Raw genomic sequence first — 26846 nt, forward strand, 5'->3', positions numbered from 1 at the left:
AATTGGGGGCACGGCCCGCCACCCCCCGATCACGGAGCTCTCAGCTGAAGTGATCTCCCTCCCCAGCCGCAGAGGCCTTAAGCCGAAACGGCCCCTCCCACCCTGGGTTCAAACCTCAGAGAACCAACCAACTAAATTCTTTGGAAAAGTTGCCTGACGGGATAATCTCCCATCAGCAGCAACAGGCCATAGTTTGAATGGTAGAGGCTCCCGCCACGACGGAACCCTGTTAGCGTTAGCAAAAATGTTAGTTTTTAGTTATAAGGCTCTGTTTACCATTTCCAGCAATGCGTTTCGTACGCAGGAATGGTGTTACCCAGCAAGGGACGATTTTTGCGCTTGAGCAGGACACCGTCTTCAGTTAGCTTTTTGGTTGGTTGGTTGGTTGGTACTATAACCGTCCTTGGTTAGTCGTTTGCCTCGGCTAGGTCGGGTGCTCAGGGTCGTACATGGGGATCGGATGTGTAACGGAGAGACAATGATTCACTGTTAATCCAATTATACCTTTATTATGTGTTTTCCTTGTTACACAACTTTATAAGATCTTAACCTCCTTCAAGAAACTTTCCACCACACCTCACGACTGCCCAGCCACCCTTACCGAACACCACTGCTTGCTGCTGGTTCATTCCCCCCCAAAAAAGGACCACATGTGAGTCCTCCCCCTAATTTCACACTCAACGCAACCGTTTCTTTGTTTTTAACTCTTCGCATTGGGTCGACGTCTCGGGACGTTCTGGCATTTAAATCCAGGTCTACTGATCGACGTTCATTGACGTTCGGCTGTAAGCCTAATTTCAAAAGCCCATAAGTATGGAAACAATAACGACTGATATATGATGTTTATAGTTGATCTGGTGTGGAAAAAATGCTCTTTCTGATCATGTAGTGGCAACGTCGCATTCTTGGATCTGTAATGGCTAGTTTGTGTATGAATGCGTGACCTAAGAGGTTACGCAATCTTCCACTCAACACTGTGGTGTTTGTTTGTGGAGGGAAGGTAATCATGCTCTCAGTCTCAAATGACAGCGATAACTACTGCAGCGAACAAGAGAGGAAAAAAATATCTGAAACGGTCAAGGAGCTCCATAATATATATATATATATATATATATATATATATATAGATATGCCGTTGTCATTTATCGGTGTGTCCAAAATAACAAAATTTTTGCACGCCTATACTCAGAAGTCTATAATCAGAAGAGTTCTTAGAAAGAGACGGTTATAACTGCTAAGTATGATGCATATATGTGGCCTTCAGTTCGCTGTCAGATTATCAGCTGGCGCAACCATGTTTACTCCCGCGTATTATTGACACAGGAAAGAAATTCAATGCCTCAAAGACATTGCGTCATGTGCAGGAACCACTAGAAAAGGATAGAATCTATTTATTCGTGTAGTGTTGTGTTTTGATGACGTTTCAAGAACTGACATACAAAAATCAACGTCTAATCGACTTCTTCCATTGCTCACACACAGGATGTTCATATTTTACGCTGATAGTATAAACCATCTTTTAAGAGGGTGAACAATTGATAATTATATGTTATATAATTCAAACGTTATGATAAATAAAGTGTTTTAGAGCAAAATTTAAATGGCCATTCAGATGCAATCACCACTCCTCTCCAAGCACTGCGGAATTTAAATCCCCACTCTGTTGGTCAGCTCGCCCTTGCAGCGTTGCTCCACAGAACTCTAATGTATGGACGGTTACAGTACAGAGAGGGAGATCTGCTGTGCTCGACTGACTCTGCTTCCTGCTGACTGCATTTGGTGGTGTTGGAGAACCGCAGCGCAAAGGAAGGAAATGAAATGACAAAGGTGCGTGCTCTAAAAGAGATGTGCGGCCTGTGGGTCAAGATGGAAACGTGCGTCGCACCGAAGGGGCCCATGCAGTGCAAGAGGTGCCAACGCTTCGGCCACGCACAGCGGAACTGCTGCTATGCACCCAGGTGCGTGGCCTGCGGTGACACCCACCCATCTTGGTAGTGTGCTACCCCCAAGCAGCAGCTGAAGTGCTGCAGCTGCGGAGGCAACCACACTGCAAATTACAGAGTTTGCAGTAAGAGGAAAGAAGAGAAGGCGGCCGCTGCAAAGGGTGCGAGAAGGGAATGCGGTCGAGAGGATGGCGTCTCCACACGCCTGCCAGCGCCCTCATCGGCGCCAGCTAAGCCTACTACCGAACAGGAGAACCTGGGACCTAGCGGGAACCACGTGGTCCGTGGTAGCCGCGTCAACAAAGCAAAGGCTACGAAGAAACCCACTCCAACGCCGTCCGGCGCTTTTGGACGGGCGGAGCGGCCGGCTGTCCCTTAGTACGGCAATGCTAATCCCGCTTGTCCTGTAGTGCCGAAGGCGAATTCCAACGCACCCGCTTCAAAGAAGACTAGCACCATCCCACCTAAGGTTCAGGCCCCGCTCCAGGAAATCAGAGATCTGGAGAACCTCCCGACAATAGCCTGCGTCGAGTTAACACGTCTTCTTCTTGCCGCGGCCTCTTCTCTTCCACCAGGGGAGACCCGTCCGCGAGCCGTCCTCAAAACCGTTATATTCCGCAGGGCATAAATCATTTCCCTGCGCCGATCTCCGCTCTACAGCAACTGGAGTCAACCGCCATTCACCTGGTGCTGGCAACCAGGAAAGTGGAGCTCGTGGTGGCATACCTCTCGCCCACGCGGCCCTGGATTGAGTCGGACTTGACCGAATGCTTGAGCGGGGGTATCCCGGTCCTATTGGCTGGAGAACTCAAAGCGTAGCACACGGACTGGAATTGTAGACTAAATTCTGCGAGCGGTTCGCTCCTGCGGGATTATGCCAACAGAGAATCCTGTTTGATCTAAGGGCCGGACTCTCCATCCACGGCTCCCTACACATACAACGGAAACCCCGACGTCCTTGATATTGTACTCATCAATGACTTCGTCCTACCGGTGTATGTGACTGTCTGCCCTGCACTCAGCTCAGATCATCTGCCCGTCCTCATCGACATCACGTGCCGGTCATCCTTTTAAAACCTAACTAACTGCCCGGACTTCGCGAGAATGGACTTGGGTTTATTCCGGGCTTGCCTCGAAAGCAGACTCCCGAGGAATCCCATGGTAAAGGACGAGGAGGCAATCAACAAGTGCATCGAAGAGTTGACCCCGCTTAGACAGGCGACCGCCTCTGTCCGCTAGTATTCAGGATGAAATACGCCTGAAGAATCGGCTGATGAGGCGCTGGCAGGTCACGAGGAACCCCGCTCTCAGGCCCAGATTAACCGACTCCAGAGGTCTGTGACCTATCGGCTCAACGAGTGTAGAACCCAACAGTGGAGTGACACGATCTAATCCTTGGAATGCGGGGACCAGTCGCTTTGGAAGATGACTAAGCGGGTTATGCGAGTCCCTACACCGTCGCCCCCCTTGCTATTGCCGCGAGTACTGGCTCTCTCGAACTCCGAGAAGGCAGAAGCCCTGGCCGATAACCTTGAGGTTTAGTTCAAGCCGGTGGACAACCAGTCGGACCCGGCTGTTATTGACATGGTTGACGAGGTTATGCGAGCTTACGCGTATGCCCCCGCAAGTAATCTGAAATAAACCAATCCCTCGGAGGTCATTCAGTCCATCAAAGTTTGGCAAGTCTCCGGGCACTATCGGTATACCGAACACGGTCCTCAGACATATTTCACGGCGCGCGATAACCTTTCTCACGAAAGTGTTCAACGCGGTCCTCCGCAGGCAGCACCTCTCCTCGACATGGAAACACGTTCGCTTGATATCCATCCTGAAACCTGGGAAGGACCCCACGCTACCTTCTTCCCACGGATCCATTAGTCTTCTTGACAAGGTCGGCAAGTTCTGTGAGAAGTTCCTATTAACAAGGGTCCTACACGAGGTGTACGAACGCAGGCTGCTGCGCGGCAAGTAGTTTGGGTTTCGACCCAGACACAGCACGACGATGCAGCTGGCTCGCCTCGTTTAAAGGGGCAACAGGAACTCTGACGAGAGGCTGTTAACCGGCGCGGTTTTTCTGTATGTGACCAAAGCCTTTGATAGACTCTGGGTCGAAGGCCTCCTATACAAGCTGACCGTCCTCAACTTCCCGTCTTACCTGGTGAAAACCACCTCATCCTACCTCGCTTGCCGGACATTCCAAATTTCCCAGTCGGCCACGTGCACACGTCGTACCATGCGGGCCGGAGTTGTACAGGGCGGACTCGTCTCCCCTGTGCTCTTCAGTCTGCATGTCAACGACATACCAACACCTTCCCGTCATGTCGAGTTGGCGCATTACGCGGATGACATAGCTCTCGTAGACACATCCCTTAGTCCAACGCTTCTCGTTGGGTATCTTGAGACCAACCTTGGTGGACTGGACCTGTGACTCTGGACCTGCAAGTTCGTCATCAACGGCTCGAAGAGCACCGCCGTTCTCTTCATTAAGACTGGGAGTCGAATCCTACATCTCGGAGCGGTGTACTTTCTCGGACGGCCGATAAAATTGGTCAAAAGAGCGCAGTATCTGGGGGTCAAACTCTACGCCCGGATTACCCGGCCGGTGCACGTAAACCAGGTGGGAAAGAAGGCGGCGCAACGGTTGGGTGTGCTAGGCCTGATCCTTAATAGGAGAAGTTGCCTGAGCTTCAGGAACAGTGTGCTGCTCTATAAGCAGCTCATCCATCCCATGATGGATTACGCATTACCGATCTGGAAGTCATCTGCTTTTAGCCACGTTCGGATGCTGCAAGAGTTGGAAACAAAGGGTCTTCGCATTGCTAATAACGAGCCTTTGTACGTTAGTAACAGGCATGTTCATGAGGGTTTGGGGATCCCGCTCTTTGCCGACCATATTACGGCACTGACTGAGAGATATCAATCGAAATTTGCAGGTGTGGGGAACCCCTTAGTCCGGCAAATATTTAGACACTTGTCCCGAACGAGAGCTGACAGACGTCACCCAAGGGCAACCGATGGGAGATTAACTTCTGCCCTAAACTAGTATTAAAATTGATGTGTTCCACGGGCAGCAGTAACGAAAATGTTACTGCTAATAAAGTGACTATCAAAATACGAATCTTCTGAATATGACCTGTGGCCATACGCAGTTGTTCTTACCCCTACCCCTCTACCTTTTCCGTCCACTTCTTAGGACTGTGTTGTCCTGTAACTTCGATGACCATAGATATACAGGATTTTGCACCGCACACTTCTTGAAATTCGGATTTAGCCTGTGTATCTAAATTCCGTTTTGATTCTGTGGCGTTTAGCTCTCTGCTGTTGGTCCGCCTGTGGGGGCGCTCGCTGCAGAAAGTTCTTTATTTATCTTATAAAACTGTGTGCGTCTTACAGTGGAACTCGCTCAGGCGTATATTTTGTTTATCTCTTTTATTATCTCTTGTGTATATTTCTTAGTGTATGATAATATATTAAATTAAATATTTTATGATCTTGTGCCTTTTCCTTATTGGTTGATCCACAACTATACACATAGTTGACAAATGCACATAGAAGATGTAGCAGAGCGTATTTTATTATGTTTATGCATGTTTAAATTATGGAAGCCTCTTTTATATGTGAAACGTGCTTGGCCTATATCCCAGTGGTGGGTTGTTAGGTTACATTTTTACTTGTTTTGAAATCATATATGTACTGAAGTTATTGTCCCCATATTATTTTATTATGAACCCTAATTACTTGATAAATGAGGAGGTCGAGTACGTACTGCGTACCCGAGGGATTCAGAGTGATGGAGATTTGCATTTGCTCAGAAAAATATTTCGTTCCGTTATGTCGGTAGCTATGCCTATTAAGTTCGAGAACTTGGGAGAAGTTAACTTACAAGGACTTTGGTGGACCATCTCATATAAAGTGTAAGAATTTGCAGGCTTTTTGGTATAACCTATATCTAAATACGGACTCGGGTCAGGCATTTGACTGAACGTTTGTCCCATTTGAAGACTTTGGGTCCTCCACCCGATTGTCTTTTCCTGCCTGTTATTGGAGAGCATTTAGCTCATTTAGCAGAGACCGAGCGTAAGATAATGTGTGTGTTTGCTTCTTGACATTCCACTAAAATTTCAGTGCCCCATTTTGTAATTCAGCGAATCGACGATCAGCAACCGAGGCTAGCTATCTATCTTACCACCGTCTCTGTGCCACTACCTGTTGTAAGTACTGCGACTGGTGTGCAGTCCAGCCCAGGTGTTTTATTCCAGCCTTCACTCCTTATTTTCCGCTTCCTCCATTAGTGGGTTCTATTTCATCTACCCCCTTCAATTTTTCCGTGCTTACTTAGCTTGCTCATCCACTTAAAATTATTTGTTTATCTTTATCAATGGTCATTTTTTTAAAATTCACGACGTTTCGGAGGCTGGTTCTGCCTCCGTTGTCAGGTGAGAGGTACCTACTCTGTTTGGTCTCTTAGAAAGAGCAATTTTCTGTCATTGGACTAGCTCTTTCTAAGGGACCCAACAGCGTAGGTACCTCTCACCTGTAGACGAAGACAGAACAAGCCTCCGAAACGTCGTGAATTTTAAAATTATTAATAGAAAAAGTCCTGAAAATAAATAACTTTAAGTGTAAACTACCGTCGTCAAAGCCCTTTAGAATTGAATTGCTCATCCAATTGAGAGGCTGTTACAGGAATTACCTGTAGTGGAAGGTCTGAAAATCAATGTTTTTTGGATATTTTGTGAACTGTAATCAAAATTCGTAGTTTGTTTCAAATCCCAAACAGGACACTTTTTGAAATTATTTACCCGTAATGCAGCGTTAAGTTCCGATTTGACCTTTGGTAAATTTCATGCGAAAGAAATTTTTTTCTAAAACGGATCTTCGACTCCTTAAGACGGGATCCGTTTGGCCATCTTCAGAGGAAAGACGAATGTTTCTACGCATATGTTAGTAGTATAAAGGACGCAGCGTTTATATAAAAAACTGTCTGTGTTGGAAAAGGAATTTCTGGCAAATATTCAGAAGGGACTGAATTCCACGCAATAATTCCGTCTTGTTTTTCAGACCATACAGTCTAGAAGCTTTATACCATCCATGTTTCCATGATCAAAATATTAGCTTTTCTGATCAATTGAGGCCTAGGGGCGTGACAACTCTTGTTTCCTCTCCGGGTGTCCATTTTGGTGTTAGTAATCAACGTCAAGTCACAAAATCTTCCATTTCATCTGCAACAAATACTCCACCCGTCACAAAGACGCTTTTTTTGTGTGTAAAAAGGACAACACATTAAGGCCCGTTTCACACTGTCGACCAGTCGCTGAACGACCAAAACCATCAGTGACCAAACGAAGAGACCAGCAGGACGACCAGCGCAGACAGAGGCCTCAGCCTCAGTACTTTGGAAGCAGTCAAGAAGTATGGACGTCGAGGAGATCACTATAATGATAAAAATTCGTCAAACAATTCCACAACCTCTTCCCATTAATTTTTTTCAACTCCCTGTTTGCATAATCGGGACTTGCAAGGTCCGAAATGACTCTTCGTGACTCTACGGCCGAAATAAATCTTTCAGTATCAAAACTCATGATACATGTTGACACTTGAGTGACATGAACAAGACGAGAGAAAACAAGAAACATTGGATATGTCACCTCTCTGAGCTCTGGTCGCTGAATGAGTCGCTCGCAATGTGAACACGTGATTGCCATCTATGTATCCCTTGCGTCGCTCAATGCTTGTTGGTCGACGGCTGTCATTGGTAGTGGTCGCCCTCGTGTGTAAGCTCATACTTAACTTTTCTACCTAGTGGTCGTTCAGCGACTGGTCGTCAACCACCGGTCGACAGTGTGAAACGGCCATAAGAAACACTGTCGTAAGAGGCTGAGTGATTGCCAGACAACCAGGCCTGTGACCCAGACTCCGGGAGTTTCGTAATGACTAGAGGATCCTAATCGAAGTATAGTGGGCGAGTCTACCTTCCAGACGTCCCGCATCCAGGTTCAAGAGGCTAATCATTTGCTTCCGGCTGTGTTAGACTTTGGATCGTATAGGTCTTTGATTTGTTTACAAACCTTTAGTAGAATTCAGGAGGGGGTCACAGCAGGAGCGTTAAATATCGCGATCTCGGTCGAACCCATGTGCTGATGGGTCTTGCAATGCACACCATGCTGAATGTTGTGTTATTATTATTATTAAGTGTTCTGTGTTACGACAGGTCCATTGCTCTGCCCAAAAAGAGCTCTCCAGTTGTCCCTATTCCCGGCTTCTCGCTTTAATTCCTGGAACGTCATCTTCTTTCCTTGTTTAAGGTCGTCGGTTAGCTGTATCAATCTTCTTCCTAGTCCTCTCTTTCCTTCAACCTGGCCTTCGGTGATATCACTCAGTAATCCATTCCTTCTCATAATATGTCCCAGCCAGTTAGCTTTCTTTCGTGTAATCGCCTGCAGAATGCTTCTTTGCTCGTTGACTCTCCTCAATACTCCTTCATTGGTCACTCGATCCGTCTACCTGATCTTCTCTATTCTTCTCCAACACCACATTTCAAATCTCTCCAGGTATTTCTGTTCCTTCTTCCTGAGTGTCCAAGTCTCTGCTCCATACAGCGCGACACTCCATACGTAACACTTCACTAGTTTCTTCTTCATCTCCAAGCCCAACTTGCTAGTGAGAAGTATCCTCTTCTTGACGAAAGCTGCCTTGGCCATGGCTATCCTTGCTTTTACTTCCTTGGTGCACAGAGCGTCCGTCGTGACTATGCTTCCCAAGTACTTGAAATGCTCCACATTCTCCATCTGTTGGTTTCCAATTACAACGTTCAATGGTTCTGCTCTCGGTGCTTTCCTCATTACCTTTGATTTTTCAATGTTGATTTCCATTCCATACTCTCTACCTTTTTCCACTAACTTATCCATCATGTTCTGTAATTCCTCCTCTTCCTTCGCCAATACTACTAATTCGTCTGCATACTTTACAGTCTTTATCACTCTTCCTCCAATTTTGAAGTCTCCTGTTCCCTCCAGAGCTTCCTTGGCAAGCCATTCCCCGTACAGGTTAAAAAGAATTGGTGATAAGCAGCATCCCTGTCTTACACCTCTACCAATCTCAACGCTGTTGGTGTCTCCTGAATCCAGTCTCACTTTGACTTTTTGCTGCATGTACAGGTTTTTGATTAGTCTTCTGTCTCTCCAATCAATTTCAATTCTCTGTAGGATCCTCATTAATTTCTTCCATTTTACTCGATCGAAAGCCTTCTTCCAATCGATGAAGCAGGCACATACTTCTTCCTTGACAAAGAAATAGAATGCAGGAAGTGATTCCTAATCTAAAAATGTCTAATATCATGTATATGTGTGCTTCTGCCTCTAGGAAACTTAGGGAAGTGCTCGGTGAAGCATTTTGTCGGTGAAGGTCCGAAGTTACTCGTGGAAATTCCCCTTTCTGGTAATAAAAAAGTTAGTTGTTCCCCTTATTTTCGGGAACGAATTATTTTATAAATACTGGTCTCGTACTGGATGTTGTGAAACTCAGGTGTCATTTTCATTTCGCGCCGGATGCATACGTCCTGTTTTGTTCAATGTCAAGATCGGATTTTGCGTTGCAGGGGATCACTCAACCGGTGAAATTCTCCGAAAAGTATTTTAATTTGGGGCAGCTTTCGTCCATCCACCGTAGGTTTTTGTCAGGCTTTATTGGTCTGTACCCTGACGTGCTGAGTCAGAAGCTAGGACTGACCCACTTACTAGAATACCATATTCTCCTAACGGATTCCAAACCAGTGAGGTTAAAACAATGCTGTTTAGTCCCTACTAAAATGCAATTTCTGAGAAAACGAATCAAACAACTCTTGGATGTGGAAGTTATTGAACCCTCCTCATCGCGATACACAAGTACTAAGTTTCTTGTCCCGAAACCAGATCAGACTTATAGAGCAGTGGTCGTTTTAGTGCTCTTAATGAGCGCATCGAGATTGAATTTGTGCCAATAGCAGACATCAATTCGGCTTTCAACTAGTTTTCAAAAGCTACGTACTTCACGACATTGGATATAAATCAAGGTTATCTTTAAATTCCACTCTCCAATTCGTCTAAACATCTAACCGCCATTTGTACAGATTGAAATTTGTATCAATACCGCCGTGTTACTGGAGCCCAAGTGGAGCACTGGTCCCTGTTCTGGGCCAACAAAATCAAATCCTCTTCAACTCCTATCTCCCATACATCTCGCTTGATATTATCAGCCCATCTACATCTACGTGGTCTCAGCGGTCTTCTCTCTTCAGGCTTCTCGATCAAAATCCGGTGAACACCTTTGCCTCATCCATGCACGTCACATGCCCCAACAAGTAATTTTTCTTGACTTCATCACCCTGAATATAATGGGGAAGACTGCAAAGTTTTAAGCTCATCATTATGCAGTTTTCGCCGTACCCAATCTTCTTTCCTCCTAGACCCAAATATCGTACTAAACATCTCATTCTCGAAAACCCGCAATCTATGTTCCTCCCTGAGAGTTAAAATCAATGTTTCACGCCAGTTTAAAACACACACGAATTACTTTACATGTTTCAAACTGTCGGTTCTTCAGAATCAGACAGGAAGACAAAATATCTTGAACTGAATAGTAACAAGCATTTTCTGAATTTACCCTCTTCCTAATTTCCTCGTGAATATCATTTTCATTTGTTATTGTTGTTCCCAAATATTTTAAGTTTGCCACATTTTCAAAGGATTTATTAGCCATCCTGAATTTCTTTTGCATGCCTGTCTGCTTGCGGATTACCAACTTATATTTATTTATGATTTTAAGCTTTCACGGTGGCTAAGTATAATAAATTCCCCTCGAGCTACCAGGCGTGTAAGGTGGCTTAATTAAGAAAACACCGACAACTCCTACAAATACAGTACCTGTGGACGATGACTATCATAGTTCTCTAAACGTTTGCGTTTTCTTCAGTAAGGGTGCGTACAAAACGGAGCCGAGAAGGTCGCTGTTAAACTAGATTGTTGCCTTGCATGAACAATGAAACAGTGTAATTTAAATATGAATGAATCCGGCCGGTTGCTTGCCAGCTCGTGGTCACCGCAAGAATGAAAACTTTCATTCGTTTGGCCGCTTGAAGCGACCAGCTCGGAAGTCACGCATGCGCAGAGCACCACAGTGCGATTTGTATTCCATGCGGGTAATGAATTTTGTATGTCAGTTAAGAATTTCGTGCAAAATGTACTTGGAAAAACTGATCGCCTTTGCGACTTGCAGACCACCTATATGGAATCACGCACACTCCACACTCCAACCACCAGAGTAGATCTGTAATATTAAAACTGTGGAATGAAATCATAGCCGAAATGAATACCAACAGCAAATAAATCATACTAGAGCAGGGCGCTCCTTTCGGAGCTCCTAGGGAGAGTTGTTCAAGTTTCTAAAACGCCACCAACCTTGTGTAAGAAACTAAACTAACCGCCCCGAATTAAGGGTTAAAACAATTGACCAATTGCGTTTTGAAATCTTAAGTAACACGCTAAACTAACTCCCCTTCGGGGGGGTTAGTTTAGTGTCATATTCAAGTGTCTTAACCCCTGAGTAAGAAACTAAACTAACCCCCCGAATGGGGTTTTAAACACTGGTTGCGTTTTAAATTCTTAGTAAGACACTAAACTATCCCGCTTCGGGGTGTTAATTTAGTGTCTTATTCGGAGAGCTTTCTCTAATCTGATTTTTTACTTTTTTACGTCGCTATTCAGAGGCCAACTGTTCTTGGTCAGTCAGCTTTCTATTTCCAACCCCACCCTTTCAAATCTTCGTCTGATTTTTTCCCCTTCTGTTCTTGTTAAATACGTTTTTCTACTTTTATCAATGTAAGTCTTACTTCGCTTTCCTTCATTTGTTAAATATTTCTGATGTTTTAGTCCTTTACATCGCTGTTCAGAGGCTGATTTTCTTGGTCAGTTATCTATCTACGTCCAACCTCACCCTTGCAAATCTTCATCTGATTTTTTGTTCTTGTGTTCTTGTTAAATACGTTTTCCTGCGTTTATCAATATAGGTCTCTCTTCGCTTTCTTTAATTGTTGAGTACGTCTGATGTTTTAGTTCTTTACATCGCTGTTCAGAGGCCAATTTTCTTGGTCAGTCATCTATCTACGTCCTACCTCACCCTTGCAAATCTTCATCTGATTTTTTGTTTTTGTGTTCTTGTTAAATACGTTTTCCTGCGTTTATCAATATAGGTCTCCCTTAGCTTTCTTTATTTGTTGAGTACGTCTGATGTTTTAGTTCTTTACATCGCTGTTCAGAGGCCAAATTTCTTGGTCAGTCATCTATCTACGCCGAAACCACACCCTTTCAAATCTTCATCTGATTTTTTGTTCTTGTGTTCTTGTTAAATACGTTTTCCTGCGTTTATCAATATAGGTCTCCCTTCGCTTTCTTTATATGTTAAGATCGTCTGATGTTTTAGTTCTTTACATCGCTGTTCAGAGGCCAATTTTCTTGGTCAGTCATCTATCTACGTCCAACCCCACCCTTTCAAAACTTCATCTGATTTTTTGTTCTGGTGTTCTTGTTAAATATGTTTTCTTGCGTTTATCAATATAGGTCTCCCTTCGCTTTCTTTATTTGTTAAGTACGTCTGATGTTTTAGTTCTTTACATCGCTGTTCAGAGGCCAATTTTCTTGGTCAGTCATCTATCTACGTCCAACCCACCCTTGCAAATCATCGTTTGTTTGTTTTTTGCTCTTCTGTTCCTGCTGAATAAGATTTCCTACGTTTATCAATGTAAGTCTTCTTTCGTTTTTCTATATTTCTTAAATAGGCCTGATGTTGTAGTTATTTACGTCGCTGTTCAGAGACCAACAGTTCTTGTTCAGTCAACTACTTACGTTCAGCCCCACCCCTGCAAATCTTCTTCTTAAAATCGATCAAAAGTCAGTTTAAATAATACCTTCGTAATCGTAATATATGGAATGAGTATCAGTTTACCTTGTAGGAGTTGTTGAAGTTGGTACTTCAAATACTCGATAACTTTTTCTTTCACTTTTCTGTTGTTTTAGGCCAACTGTTAGTCAATATTCAAGAATGCGATGTGCTGCTTCTAGAGCAGTGATAATGCAACTGGGTTGATAGTTTTTGATTTCTTTGTTGTGAAGAGTTATTTGTTTACTCTGCATTGTTGTGTTGTATTCGGCATTGATGTGTTCCACAACAATGACGAGTAAATAAATATCAGTTGATATTGTTGATGACGTAATTTATTGACGATAACGACTAATCACAAACTTTTATATTCACTAGAGCAGGGCGCTCTTTCCGGAGCGCATTCTCTAATCTGATATTTTACTTCTTTACTTCGCTGTTCTTGGTCTGTCAACTTTCTACGATATATTATTCGATGAAGACGTATTGTTTCTGTCAAAATACTATGAGAAAATACGGAAGGGAATTTTTGAAGGCAATATAACAACACAACAAAATAGAGTAAACAAATGACGTAACATTTTTTTCTATGATTTTTTCGAATAATAAGAGTGTTACACTTTTACATTTATCGATAAATTTTCTAGATTTTGTAATGTGATTATCGTCGAAGATAATCCATTCATCGTTATAACGTCGCCACGCCTTAAAATGTCCGTCGTTTCCAGTACCGTTAATGTCCACAAAATCTACCGCACTTTGCAATTTCCAATGTTTTCCATACATTAATTGGTTGTTTTGTCTCATTCTCATTATTTCAAATGTGCGTAGTCCATTTAGAGTCAATCTATTTATTTCCAAAATCATGTACTTTTGACGGTCAAAAACAACAATATCTGTCGTTCCACGTATGTAGTGTTGTTGACATTCCGTATACGTTCCGTTCACATCTGTTTTGGTTTGATACTCCAATAAGTCTCTGAAGTTTATCACGTTCGTTTGTGGTAAGTTCATGAACAATATTTGGTTTATATAACGTTCTTCAACTTGATGACCATTTCTACATGTTTTTGTATTCACCGTCTCATACTCAAACATGTTTCGCATTTCAATTGGTAATTCCTCGAATATGTTGTAAATCGTTTCGGACACACTTTGAAAACCTCTTCTTAAATGTTCTTTAAGTTTTTGTCGTATTGAAATGACATTATGTAAGTTTTGAGGATGACTGTATGCGTTTGCAATCTCGGAGATCAGTTCTGCACCATTGTTGTCGCCCTCGTAGTCATTTAATATCATTTCTTTCAGACTTTCAACGAACGCAGTAGCTGAATGCAACATGTTTATTGAGGAAATCAAGAAGCAGTCTGATTCATTGGCATTCTCGAGTTTCAAGTGTTCGATAGTTGGTACAATTTCACGTGTAATCGTCGTTTCATTCTGATTCACTCTCCGTATAGGCTGTTCATCCTCTGTATGACTTATTGTTCTTATATGCCCTTCAACTTTTACACGTTTAACTGCATGTTCAACTGTTTCACTTTTAATTTCGTCAAGATTAATTTCAAGTTTTCGCTTTCCTTCTTTTATTTTAATGTCTTGTGTTCTCCTGTCACTCATACTCTGTTCGTTCAATATTTCTCTATAGCCAACGTTTTTAATGAGATTATTTATTCGTCCCTTTTTTAGATAACCAAATACACAATTATCGCTTGGTGCACGTGAAAATGCGACGTAGATTTGTCCATGTGCGAAAGCATCCTGTTCCAAATAAATGCCAATTCTTTTGAACGTTTGGCCCTGAGCTTTGTTGATAGTGATTACGAAGGCGGGCGTTACGGGGAATTGGCGTCTCCACATAGTAAATGGGTATTCGCTGTCACAATATAGTTTTATACGTGGAATGAAAACAATTTCCCCGCAATGATCTCCCGTTATGACCATACATTGAAGGAGGTTGTTGGTCATCTGCTGTACTAATAAACGTGTTCCGTTAACTAATCTTTCCCAAACGCTTAAGTTATGTACCAACATGACAATAGCGTTCTTACGTAGACGCAAATTATGTGGGGGCAGTGATCGTGGTCGCAAAGTGTTTAAGTATTCGGGTGTCACCATTTCACTGAACTTTTCTTTGTCCGAGTCTTCGACACCATCTATGCTCGAGTAGATTCACTCAGTCTTTTCGTCTAGTAAGTCAACAACTCTCTCATATATTTCGTCGACGTCACAATTTCTTGCAGCAAGGATTGCGGTAGTTTTGAGCATTTCGATTTCATTGTTTCTTATATCTCCGCGAATCTTTTCGACTAAATCGTCCGTACAAACCATGTTTTCAGGCACTTCTACCATATCGTCGTGGTCGTTGAGGCGTCCTTCGCCGAGGTCGAGTAAGAATTTAGTCCATTTTATAGCTTAAGGTGTGGCGCGCATATTTTCATACAATGACGTGACCTTAAAGTGTTTCCACAAAGGCGAATATTTTATTGTTGAATACAGTGTTGACGTTTTGTTTGAATTGCGTAAGACAGGTAAAATCTGTCTAAAGTCTCCACCGAGCAACATAACTTTACCTCCAAAGGGTAAGTTACAACGTGTGAAGTCTCGCAAAGTTCTATCGAGTACATCCATACAATACCGTGGTGCCATTGGTGCTTCGTCCCAAATAAATACGTCTGTATCTATCAATTCTTTTCCTCTGTTATCCGTTATCAAAATGTTGGTGTTAGAGTCAGGCAAAACAGGAACGGGCAGCCCGGCTACTCTGTGTACAGTGTTTCCTTTAGGCAACAAACTTGCTGCGATACCTGTATAAGCCATCGTAGTGACTTTCTTTTGTCGTCCTACTAACAAATGGTACAATGTTTTATATGAGTAAGTTTTACCGCATCCTCCTGGACCATCAATGTAGAAGTACGGGTTTTTGACAGTTGTTTTTTCGTCTATATGATTAAGTATTATGTCAACGATTTCCTTTTGTTTCTTGTTCAATGATTTGTACATTTCTCCACCAATTCCAATGTGTCCATCAACAGTTAATCCTTTGTTACTTACTGTCTGTAATTTTTTAATTTCCTGAGGCAGTGTTGGAAAGTCCTTCAAACTTTTCCCTTCAATAATTAACAATTCATTAATATTAGCATGAGCTTTGTCACGTGCGTCAGAGTCAGAAATTTTATCTTGTTTTTTAAAGTTTTGCGCCATTATATCGATGAAATCATTGAATAGCTCTTCGGGGTGCAATGGGTGACAATGCATTAGAATCTGAACAAACAAAACACGTAGCTGATAAGGCATTTGGTACATCGCACCTTCTTGCATGCAACGTTTCCATTCAGCGTCATCTTCGATCAGTCCACGTGCTAAACAGGCTTCTGTGAATGTTTGGTAAGTGACAGTGTCGTAAGTCTTTAAGTCCTCATAGTTTTCTGCGCCTTTCACATTCATCAAAAGAACACGAAGATGGAATGTTTCTTGATCTCTAGGGCTTAGAGTATAAACGCGTCCGATTGTGTGTTTACCATCTCTTCGTAGAAACCATGACTTCTGTTTCTTCAAGTTCGTCTTTTGTTCGTATTCAACAGTGGACGCTCCTTTTTCTTCTTCATCATCGATACCTTTCATTTCTGCTCTCCACGTATAGTGCTTTGGAATTTCGAAATAATAATACTTTCGTGCGTTTTGGTCCCGTTTGTTCAATTCGAAATATTCAAGGAGCATTGTTGAACCGGCAATTGCTTTTCGAATGTCTTCGTATGTTGCTTCTTCTCCAAATTCGACGGTTTGTTCGTTCGGCAAATGCACAGGTAGGCGTATGATTGCATGACTGCGCCTGTGCATTTCATTATCAAAAATGCGATGTGCTGCTTCTGGAGCAGTGATCATGCGATTGTCTTGGTAGCTGGTGATCTCGTCGTAGTGAAGCTCATCTCCTTTGATGATTGTATAGTTTGTCAAATCACCACCTTTAAAAGCATATTTGAATAGGTACTTTACTGAAGAAATCGATGATACAGACTCAACATTGATGTGACAGTTTAATTCCTGCATCAAATACGGACAGTATGGAACAACGTCTTGATTTGTTGCAACAAATCCATTTTTTGCTGAGTAAGTGCGTCCATTATTTTGTCGTTTGTAGATTGGATAACCGTCTTCAACGATTACTGTGCAAGGAGAATACTGTTTGGGAAACATTTAGTACACTCATTTCCCTTCATGCAACGCGGACTACATTGATGAATCATGTTACGCGTAACAATGTCGTAAAGATTTGTTTGTGTTTCGGGGTCTGGTAGTTCAGCGCAAATGAATTTGTCAACATCTTCATCAGTCTTAATTTTTGATCCTTCTTGGAGATTTAAAAGGATATGTGCATGCGGAAGTCCTCGCTTCTGAAACTCAACTGTGTACACGTAAGCAAGCGACTTTCCCATAACTGAATGTTTGGTCAGCAAATCCATCAAGTGTTTGAGTTTCAACTTGAATACTCTGTCAACGAAGTCGGGTCTGTCTGGTGGTGTTTCATGTGGTTCGAGATTTTCTCGAATTTCACGCCAATTATTATTGGTCGTAATGGTGATGAACAAACACGGCGTGCCGAAAGCAGCGACCATTGCCATTGCGTCTTGGCACAGTTCCAACATGTATCGTGGCGATCCAACGAACGATGAGTTCAAAACTTTAATGCGCCCGAGTTTTTTCTTCTTTTCTTTTGCAAGCTTTTCCAAGTTTGCTTTCAAACTACTGCACTTATCTACACGTTTACCTTGTTGGAGTTGATACCTCAAGTAGTTGATAACGTCATTCTCACGTTTAATTTCAGTATCAACCAAGTATTGTTGGAAAAGTTTCCCACTTTTTGTGATTGGATTAAATTCCTTTTCGCGAGTAGCGATTCTATAGCGAGCGAACAATCCTCGTGTTAGACGATCAAGAACTTTAGCATCTTTCAGTTTCAGATCTTTATGCCATTGCATTGTGCCGTAAGGAAACAGAAGGGGATAGACGAAGGGTTCAACGAATGGATTCATTGTCGAAAGACGTCTGAGTCTTTGCTCCTTGGTACTGTAAACAACAATATACGAATCAGGAATGTCACCGTCGTCGGTTTTAGGACACACAACAGCGACGTCATTGCTCCATTTCGGATTGTACCTGTTTTTGTCGTCCTCAGGAAGCATCGACATAACCAAGTTTAGCTCCGGTTCAGACTCGTTGTTACGCTCAGCGTTTTCTTTTTCAAGCTTGTATTGGTTGTTCATCATGCGATAGGATTCTGCGTGGACGTTAATGCGCGAAATTATATTAGTTAATTTCGTGACAATTTCTTCTTTGATGTCATCTTTGGTGTCGCCTTTCGAATTCTGACGTGCATTTTCGATTCTTTGTTTGACGGCTTCTTCTTCGTCGATCATAAACAGTTGACCAAAAGTTGAATTCTCATTATCTTTCGGAAAAGATGCCGCATTCATGTTATAATAAATTATGGCCATGCAATTTAAAACAATATGGCCCTGGTCGACTAATTCCGAAGTCCATGAGATTCGCTTGAAATGATGCGAATGCCATCATGTTGTTGTAAACATGACATTTGTTGCGAAAATGTCGAAGAGAAAAGAGTTTTCTAAGTTCATCAGGATATTCAGGCAACGAATCAAGCACAACCTTTCCATGTGCACAACAATCATAAAACGATTTACTGGAACGATGAGTCGATTCATCGAGCCAGTGAAGAGCTTTGCAATGAATACATTCATAGTTCATAGGTCCGAGATAATGTTGTTGATGTTCGTCGTCCATAAAATGTGCTGCTATTAGCATATATGGAGTTGGTACTTCAAATACTTGATAACGTCTTCTTTCATTTTTCTGATGTTTTAGGCAAACTGTCAGTCAATATTCAAGAATGCTAAGTGCTCCTACTGGAGCAGTGATAATGCGACTGGCTTGATATTTTTTAATTTCTTTGTTGTGAAGCGTTATTTGTTTACTCTGCATTGTTGTGTTCCACAACAATGCCGAGTAAACAAATATCTGTTGGCATTGTTGATGACGTCATTTTTTGAAGACAGATTGGTTGAAGACAACGACTAATCAAAAATTTTTATAGTAAAGATTCAAATACTTGATAACGTCTTCTTTCACTTTTCTGATGTTTTAGGCCAACTGTCAGTCAATATTCAAGAATGCTAAGTGCTCCTTCTGGAGCAGTGATAATGGGACTGGATTGATATTTTTTGATTTCTTTGTTGTGAATCGTTATTTGTTTACTCGGCATTGTTGATGACGTCATTTTTGAAGACAAATTGGTTGAAGACAACGACTAATCACAAATGTTTATAGTACTAGGGCAGGGCGCTCCTTTCGGAGCTCCTACGTGGGGTTTGGTCATGTTTGTAAAACGCAACCAACCTTGTGTAAGAAACTAAACTAACCGCCTCGAATTGACGGATAAAACATTAGGGGTTAGGTTGCGTAATGAAATCTTAAGTAACATGCTAAATTAACTGGCCTTCGGGGGGTTATTTAAGTTTCTCATGCAAGTGTTTTATCACTTGAGTAAGAAACTAAACTAACCCCTCCCCCGAATTTTGGTTAAAATACTTAACGAACCTCCCTCCGGGGGGTTAGTTGCGTTTTAAATTCTTGAGTAAGACACTAAAATATCCCCCCTTCGGAAGGGTTAGTTTATGTCTCATTCAAGTGTTTCAACCCTTGATTAAGAAACTAAACTAACCCTCACCCGCAAATGGGGGTTTTAAACAATTGACTAACTCCCCATTGGTTGCGTTTTAAAATCTTGAATAAGACACTAAACGAACCCCCTTCCGGGTGTTAATTTAGTGTCTTATTCAAGTGTTTTAACCCATAAAGAACAGTATGACTTGGATGAATATTATTATTATTATTATCAGATTACCTTTTTAATGTTGGTAACGTCTTCTTTCACTTTTCTTCATTTCTTAAATAGTCTAATGTCGCTGTTCGGAGACGATATAGAGCAGTGATAATGCGACTGGCTTGTTACTAAGCGTTATTTGTTTATTCTGCATTGTTGTTCCACAACAATTCCGTGTATAAACTAATATAAGGTGATTATGTTGATGACGTCATTTTTTGACGAAAACGACGACTAATCCTTTCGGAGCGCTTCTTGTAATCTGATATTTTACTTCTTTACGTCGCTGAACAGAGGCCAACAGTTCTTGGTTAGTCAACTATCTACGTCCAACCCCAACCTTGCAAGTAATTCCCCCTTCGCTTTTCTTTATTTGTTAAGTAGGTTTTATGTTTTAGTTCTTTACGTCGCTGTTCAGAGGCCAACTGTTCTTGGTTAGTCAACTATCTACTTCCAAACCCACCCTTGCAAGTTTTCGTTTGTTTTCTTCTGCTCTTATGTTCTTGTTAAATAAGTTTTTCTACGTTTATCAATGTAAATCTCCCTTCGTTTTTCTTTACTTGTTAAGTAGGTCTTATGTTTTAGTTCTTTACGTCGCTGTTCAGAGTCCAACTGTTCTTCGTTAGTCAACTATCTACGTCCAACTCCAACCTTAAGCTTGCAAGTAATTCCCCCTTCGCTTTTGTTTACTTGTTAAGTAGGTGTGATGTTTTAGCTCCTTACGTCGCTGTTCAGAGACCAACTGTTCTTGGTTAGTCAATTATCTACGTCCAACCCCAACCTTAACCTTGCAAGTATTTCCCCCTTCGCTTTTCTTTATTTGTTAAGAAGGTATTATGTTTTAGTTCTTTACGTCACTGTTCAGAGGCCAACTGTTCTTGGTTAGTCAACTAACTACTTCCAAACCCACCCTTGCAAGTTTTCGTTTGTTTTCTTCTGCTCTTCTGTTCTTGTTGAATACGTTCTTTTTCGTTTATCAATGTAAATCTCCCTTCGCTTTTCTTTATTTGTTAAATAGGTCTGATGTTTTAGTTCTTTACGTCGCTAATCAGAGGACAACTGTTCTTGATCAGTCAACTTTATACGTCCAACCCCACACTTGCAAATCTTCGTTATTTGTTTTTTACACTTCTGTTCTTGTTGAATAAGATTTTCTGCGTTTATCAATGTAAGTCTCCATTCGCTTTTCTTTATTTGTTAAATAGCTCTGATGTTTTAGTTCTTTACGTCGCTAATCAGAGGCCAACTGTTCTTGATCAGTCAACTTTCTACGTTCAACCCTACCTTGCAAAACTTCGTTTGTTTTTTGTTTGCTCTTCTGTTTTGTTGAATAAGTTTTTCTACGTTTATCAATGTAAGTCTGTCTTCGCTTTTATTTATTTATTAAATAGGTCTGATGTTTTAGTTCTTTACCTCGCTGATAAGAGGCCAACAATTTTTGATCAGTCACCTTTCTGCATATAACCCTACTCTTGAAAATCTTAGTTTGTTTGTTTTTTGCTCTTCTGATTTGTTGAATAAGTTTTCTACATGTGTTCTTAATATGGTCTCGTTTATCAATGTAAGTCTTCTTTCGCTTTAATAGGTCTGATGTAGTAGTTCTTTACGTCGCTGTTTAGAGGCCAACAGTTCTTGTTCAGTCAACTTTTTACGTCCAGTCCCACCCTAGCAAATCTTCGTCTTAATATCGATCAAAAGTCAGTTTTCATAATACTTTCGTAATCATAAAGTCAGTTTTTCATAATACTTTCTTAATCATAACATATCGAATGAGTATCAGTTTACCTTCTTGGAGTTGTTAGAGTTGATACTTCATATAGTTGATAACGTCTTCTTTCACTTTCCTGATGTTTTATGCCAACTGTCAATCAATATTCAAGAATGCGACGTGCTGCTTGTAGAGCAGTGATAATGCGACTGGCTTGGTACTAAGCGTTATTAGTTTTTTCGGCATTGTTGTGTTGTACTCGGCATTGTTGTGTTCCACAACAATGCCGAGTTTGTTTATAGTTGACATTGTTGATGACGTAATTTATTGATGTCAACGACTAACCACAAATTTTTATAAGGAGACTAGAGCAGGGCGTTCCTTTCGGAGCTCCTAGAGGGGTGTGTGCCAAGTTTGTAAAACGCAACCAACCTCGGTTAGTCCTGAAGGGGAGTTAGTTTAGTGTCTCATTCAAGTGTTTTAACCCCTGAATAAGAAACTAAACTAACCACCCCATGGGGGGTTTAAACACTTGACCAACCCCCCGAAGTGGGTTTTTTGCGTTTTGAAATCCTGAGTAAGACGCTAAACTAACCCCCGTGTATAAACAAATATAAGGTTATATTGTTGATGACGTCATTTTTTGACGACAACGACTACTAATCCTTTCGGAGCGCTTCCTGTAATCTGATATTTTACTTCTATACGTCGCTGATCAGATGCCAACAGTTCTTGGTTAGTCAAATTTCTACGTCCAACCCCACCCTTGCAAGTCTTCTTTTTTATTTCCTCTTCTGTTTTTTGTTGAATAGTTCTGATGTTTTAGTTCTTTCCGTCGCTGTTCAGAGGCCATCTGCTCTTGATCAGTCAACATTCTACGTCCAGCAACTCCATTGCTAAACTTCGTCTGTTTTTTTCCTTTTCTTTCTTTTTCTCTTCTGTTCTTGTTGTATACGTTTTTCTATATTTATCAATGTAACTCTCCCTTCGTCTTTCTTTATTTGCTAAATAGGTCTGATGGATTAGTTCTTTACGTCGCTGATCAGAGGCCAACAGTTCTTGGTTAGTCAACTATCTACGTCCAACCCCACCCTTGCAAGTCTTTTTTTCTCTTTTGTTTTTGTTGAATAGTTCTGATGTTTTAGTTCTTTACGTCGCTGTTCAGAGGCCATCTGTTCTTGATCAGTCAACATTCTACGTCCAGCAACACCATTGCTAATCTTCGTCTGTTTTTTCCTTTTCTCTTCTGTTCTTGTTGTATACGTTTTTCTATATTTATCAATGTAACTCTCCCTTCGTCTTTCTTTATTTGTTAAATAGGTCTGATGGATTAGTTCTATACGTCGCTGATCAGAGGCCAACAGTTCTTGGTTAGTCAACTATGTACGTCCAGCCTCACCCTTGCAAATCTTCTTCTTTTCTTCTTCTGTTTTCTGTTGAATAGTTTTGATGTTTTAGTTCTTTACGTCGCTGTTCAGAGGCCATCTGTTCTTGATCAGTCAACATTCTACGTCCAGCAACTCCATTGCTAATCTTCGTCTGTTTTTTCCTTTTCTCTTCTGTTCTTGTTGTATACGTTTTTCTATATTTATCAATGTAACTCTCCCTTCGTCTTTCTTTATTTGTTAAATAGGTCTGATGGATTAGTTCTTTACGTCCTTTTTCAGAGGTCAACTGTTCTTGGTTAGTCAACTTTCTACGTCCAACAACACCCTAGCAAATCTTCGTCTGTTTTTCTACGTGTGTTGTTAATATGGTCTCGTTTAACAATGTAAGTCTTCTTTCGCTTATCCTTATTTGTTAAATAGATCTGATGTCTTAATTCTTTACATCGCTTTTCAAAGGCCACCTGTTCATGGTTAGTCAACTATCTACTTCCAATCCCACCCTTGCAAGTCTTCGTTTGTTTTCTTCTGCTCTTCTGTTTTTGTTGAATAAGTTTTTCTGCGTTTATCAATGTAAATCTCCCTTCGCTTTTCTTTACTCGTTAAGTAGTTCTGATGTTTTAATTCTTTACATCGATGTTCAGAGGCCAACTGTTTTTGGTCAGACAACGTTTTACGTCCAACCCCACCCTTGCAAGTCTTCTTTTGTTTTCATCTGCTCTTCTGTTCTTGTTGAATAAGTTTTTCTGCGTTTATCAATGTAAATCACCCTTCGCTTTTCTTTACTCATTAAGTAGGTCTGATGTTTTAATACATTACGTCGTTATTCAGAGGTCAACTGTTCTTGGTCAGTCGACTTTCTACGCCCAAAACCCACCCTTGCAAGTCTTCCTTTGTTTTCTTCTGCTCTTCTGTTCTAATTGAATACGTTTTTCTACGTTTAACAATGTAAGTCTTATTTCGCTTTTCTTTATTTGTTAAATTTGTTAAATATGTCTGATGTTTGAGTTTTTACGTCGCTGTTCAGAGGCAAACTGTTTTTGGTCAGACAACTTTCTACGTCCAATCCCACCCTTGCAAATCTTCGTCTGTTTTTTCTACGTGTGTCGTTAATATGGTCTCGTTTATCAATGTAAGTCTTTTTTCGCTTTTCTTTATTTCTTAAATATGTCTGATGTTGTAGTTCTTTACGTCGCTGTTGAGAAAGCAACAGTTCTTGTTCAGTCCACTTTTTACGTCCAGCCCCACCCTAGCAAATCTTCGTCTTAAAATCGATCATAAAGTCAGTTTTCATAATAGTTTTCGTAATCGTAATATATCGAATGCGTATCAGTTAACCACTTTACCTTGTTGGAGTAGGTACTTCAAATATTTGATAACGTCTTCTTTCACTTTCCTGATGTTTTAGGACAACTGTTAGAAAATTATCAATAATGCTATTCCACGTGCTTCTTCTGGAGCAGTGATAATGCGACTGGCTCGGTAGTGAAGCGTTATTTGTTTACTCGGCATTGTTGTGTTGTACTCTGCATTGATGTGTTCCACAACAATGCCGAGTTTGTTTATAGTTGACATTGTTGATGACGTAATTTATTGATGACAACGACTAATCACAAATTTTTTTATACTAGAGCAGGGCGCTCCTTTCGGAGCTCCTAGGGAGGGTTGGTCAAGTTTGTAAAACGCCACCAACCTTGTGTAAGAAACTAAACTAACCGCCACGAATTGAGGGTTAAAACAATTGACCAACCTCTGCGTTTTGAAATCTTAAGTAACACGCTAAACTAACTCCCCTTCGGGGGGTTAGTTTAGTGACTCATTCAAGTGTTTTAACCCCTGACTAAGAAACTAAACTAACACCCCGAATGGGGGGGTTTAAACACTTCACAAACCCCCCCTTTGGGGGATTTGGTTGCGTTTTAAAATCTTGAGTTAGACACTAAACTACTTTCGGAACGCATTCTCTAATATGATATTTTACTTCTTTACTTCGCTGTTCTTAGTCAGTCAACTTTCTACGATCTATTATTCGATGAAGACGTATTGTTTCTGTTAAAATACTATGAGAAATAACGGAAGGGAATTTTTGAAGGCAATATACGAACACAACAAAGAGAGTAAAGAAATGACGTAACATTTTTTATTCTATGATTTCTTCGAATAATAAGAGTGTTACACTTTTACATTTATCGATAAATTTCCTAGATTTTGTAATGTGATTATCGTCGAAGATAATCCATTCATCGTAATAACATCGCCACGCCTTGAAATGTCCGTCGTTTCCAGTACCGTTAATGTCCACAAATTCTACCGCACTTTGCAATTTCCAATGTTTTCCATACATTAATTGGTTGTTTTGTCTCATTCTCATTATTTCAAATGTGCGTAGTCCATTTAGAGTCAAACTATTTATTTCCAAAATCATGTACTTTTGACGGTCAACAACAACAATTTCTGTAGTTCCACGTATGTAGTGTTGTTGACATTCCGTACACGTTCCGTTCACATCTGTTTTGGTTTGATACTCCAATAAGTCTTTGAAGTTTATCACGTTCGTTTGTGGTAAGTTCATGAACAATATTTGGTTTTTATAACGTTCTTCAAGTTGATGACCATTTCTACATGTTTTTGTATTCACCGTCTCATACTCAAACATGTATTGCATATCAATTGGTAATTCCTCGAATATGTTGTAAATCGTTTCGGACACACTTTGAAAATCTCTTCTTAAATGTTCTTTAAGGTTTTGTCGTATGGAAATGACATTATGTAAGTTTTGAGGATGACTGTATGCGTTTGCAATCTCGGAGATCAGTTGTGCACCATTGTTGTCGCCCTCGTAGTCATTTAATATCATTTCTTTCAGACTTTCAACGAACGCAGTAGCTGAATGCAACATGTTTATTGAGGAAATCAAGAATCAGTCTGATCCATTGGCATTCTCGAGTTTCAAGTATTCGATAGTTGGTACAATTTCACGTGTAATCGTCGTTTCATTCTGCTTCACTCTCCGTATAGGCTGTTCATCCTCTGTATGACTTATTGTTCTGATATTCCCTTCAACTTTTACACGTTTAAATGCATGTTCAACTGTTTCACTTTTAATTAATAAATTAAATCCCCTTCGGGGGGTTAGTTTAGTGTCTCATTTAAGTGTTTTAACCCCTGAGTAAGAAACTAAACTAACCCCCCGAATGGAGGGGTTTAAACACTTGACCAAACCCCCCCACTTTGGGGGGGGGGGGTTGGTTGCGTTTTAAAATCTTGAGTAAGACACTAAACTAACCCCCTTCGGAAGGGTTTGTTTAGTGTCTCATTCAAGTGTTTTAACCCTTGAGTAAGAAACTAAACTAACTCTCACCCCCCAATGGGCGGGTTAAAACACTTTACTAACTCCCCCTTCGGGGGGTTGAATGCGTTTTAAAATCTTGAGTAAGACACTAAACTATCCACCTTCGGGTTGTTAATTTAGTGTCTCATTCGGAGAACTTTCTCTAATCTGATTTTTTACTTATTTATGTCGCTGTTCAGAGGCCAACTCCTCTTGGTCAGTCAGCTTTATACGTCCAGCCCCTCCCCTGCAAATTTTCGTCTGATTTTTTTCCCCTTCTATTTTTGTTGAATACGTTTTTCAACTTCTATCAATGTAAGTCTTACTTCGCTATCCTTCATTTGTTAAATAGTTCTGATGTTTTAGTTCTTTACCTCGCTGTTCACAGGCCAACTGATCTTGGTCAGCCAACTTTTTACGTCTAACTCAATGCATACATATCTTCGTTTTTTCTCTTCTACTCTTGGTGAATAAGTATTTCTACGTTTATCAATGTATGTCTTCCTTAGATTTTCTTTATTTGTTAAATAGTTCCGATGTTTTAGTTCTTTTCGTCGCTGTTCAGAGGTCAACAGTTCTTGGTCAGTCAACTATCTACGTCCAACCCCACCCTTTCAAATCTTCGTCTGATTTTTTGTTCTTGTGTTCTTGTTAAATACGTTTTCCT

The 26846-nt window shown here is 41.0% G+C and overlaps 1 protein-coding gene across 1 annotated transcript; it reads right to left on the minus strand.

The window, feature by feature from the left end:
- Positions 1-1836: 1836 nt before the first annotated feature.
- LOC147874216 (uncharacterized) lies at positions 1837-18328 on the minus strand. Its single transcript, XM_087346070.1, has 5 exons — positions 17107-18328; positions 15493-17020; positions 4247-4432; positions 2628-2807; positions 1837-2047 (listed from the first exon to the last, which is right to left on the minus strand). The coding sequence occupies exons 1-5, from the start codon at positions 18326-18328 to the stop codon at positions 1837-1839; spliced, it is 3327 nt and encodes a 1108-aa protein (XP_087202196.1).
- Positions 18329-26846: the final 8518 nt, after the last annotated feature.

Source organism: Zootermopsis nevadensis, unplaced genomic scaffold (genome assembly GCF_977971745.1).
Source record: "Zootermopsis nevadensis isolate Lab colony 2312 unplaced genomic scaffold, Znev_1.0 Znev_ptg000010l, whole genome shotgun sequence".
Lineage (NCBI taxonomy): Eukaryota > Metazoa > Arthropoda > Insecta > Blattodea > Termopsidae > Zootermopsis > Zootermopsis nevadensis.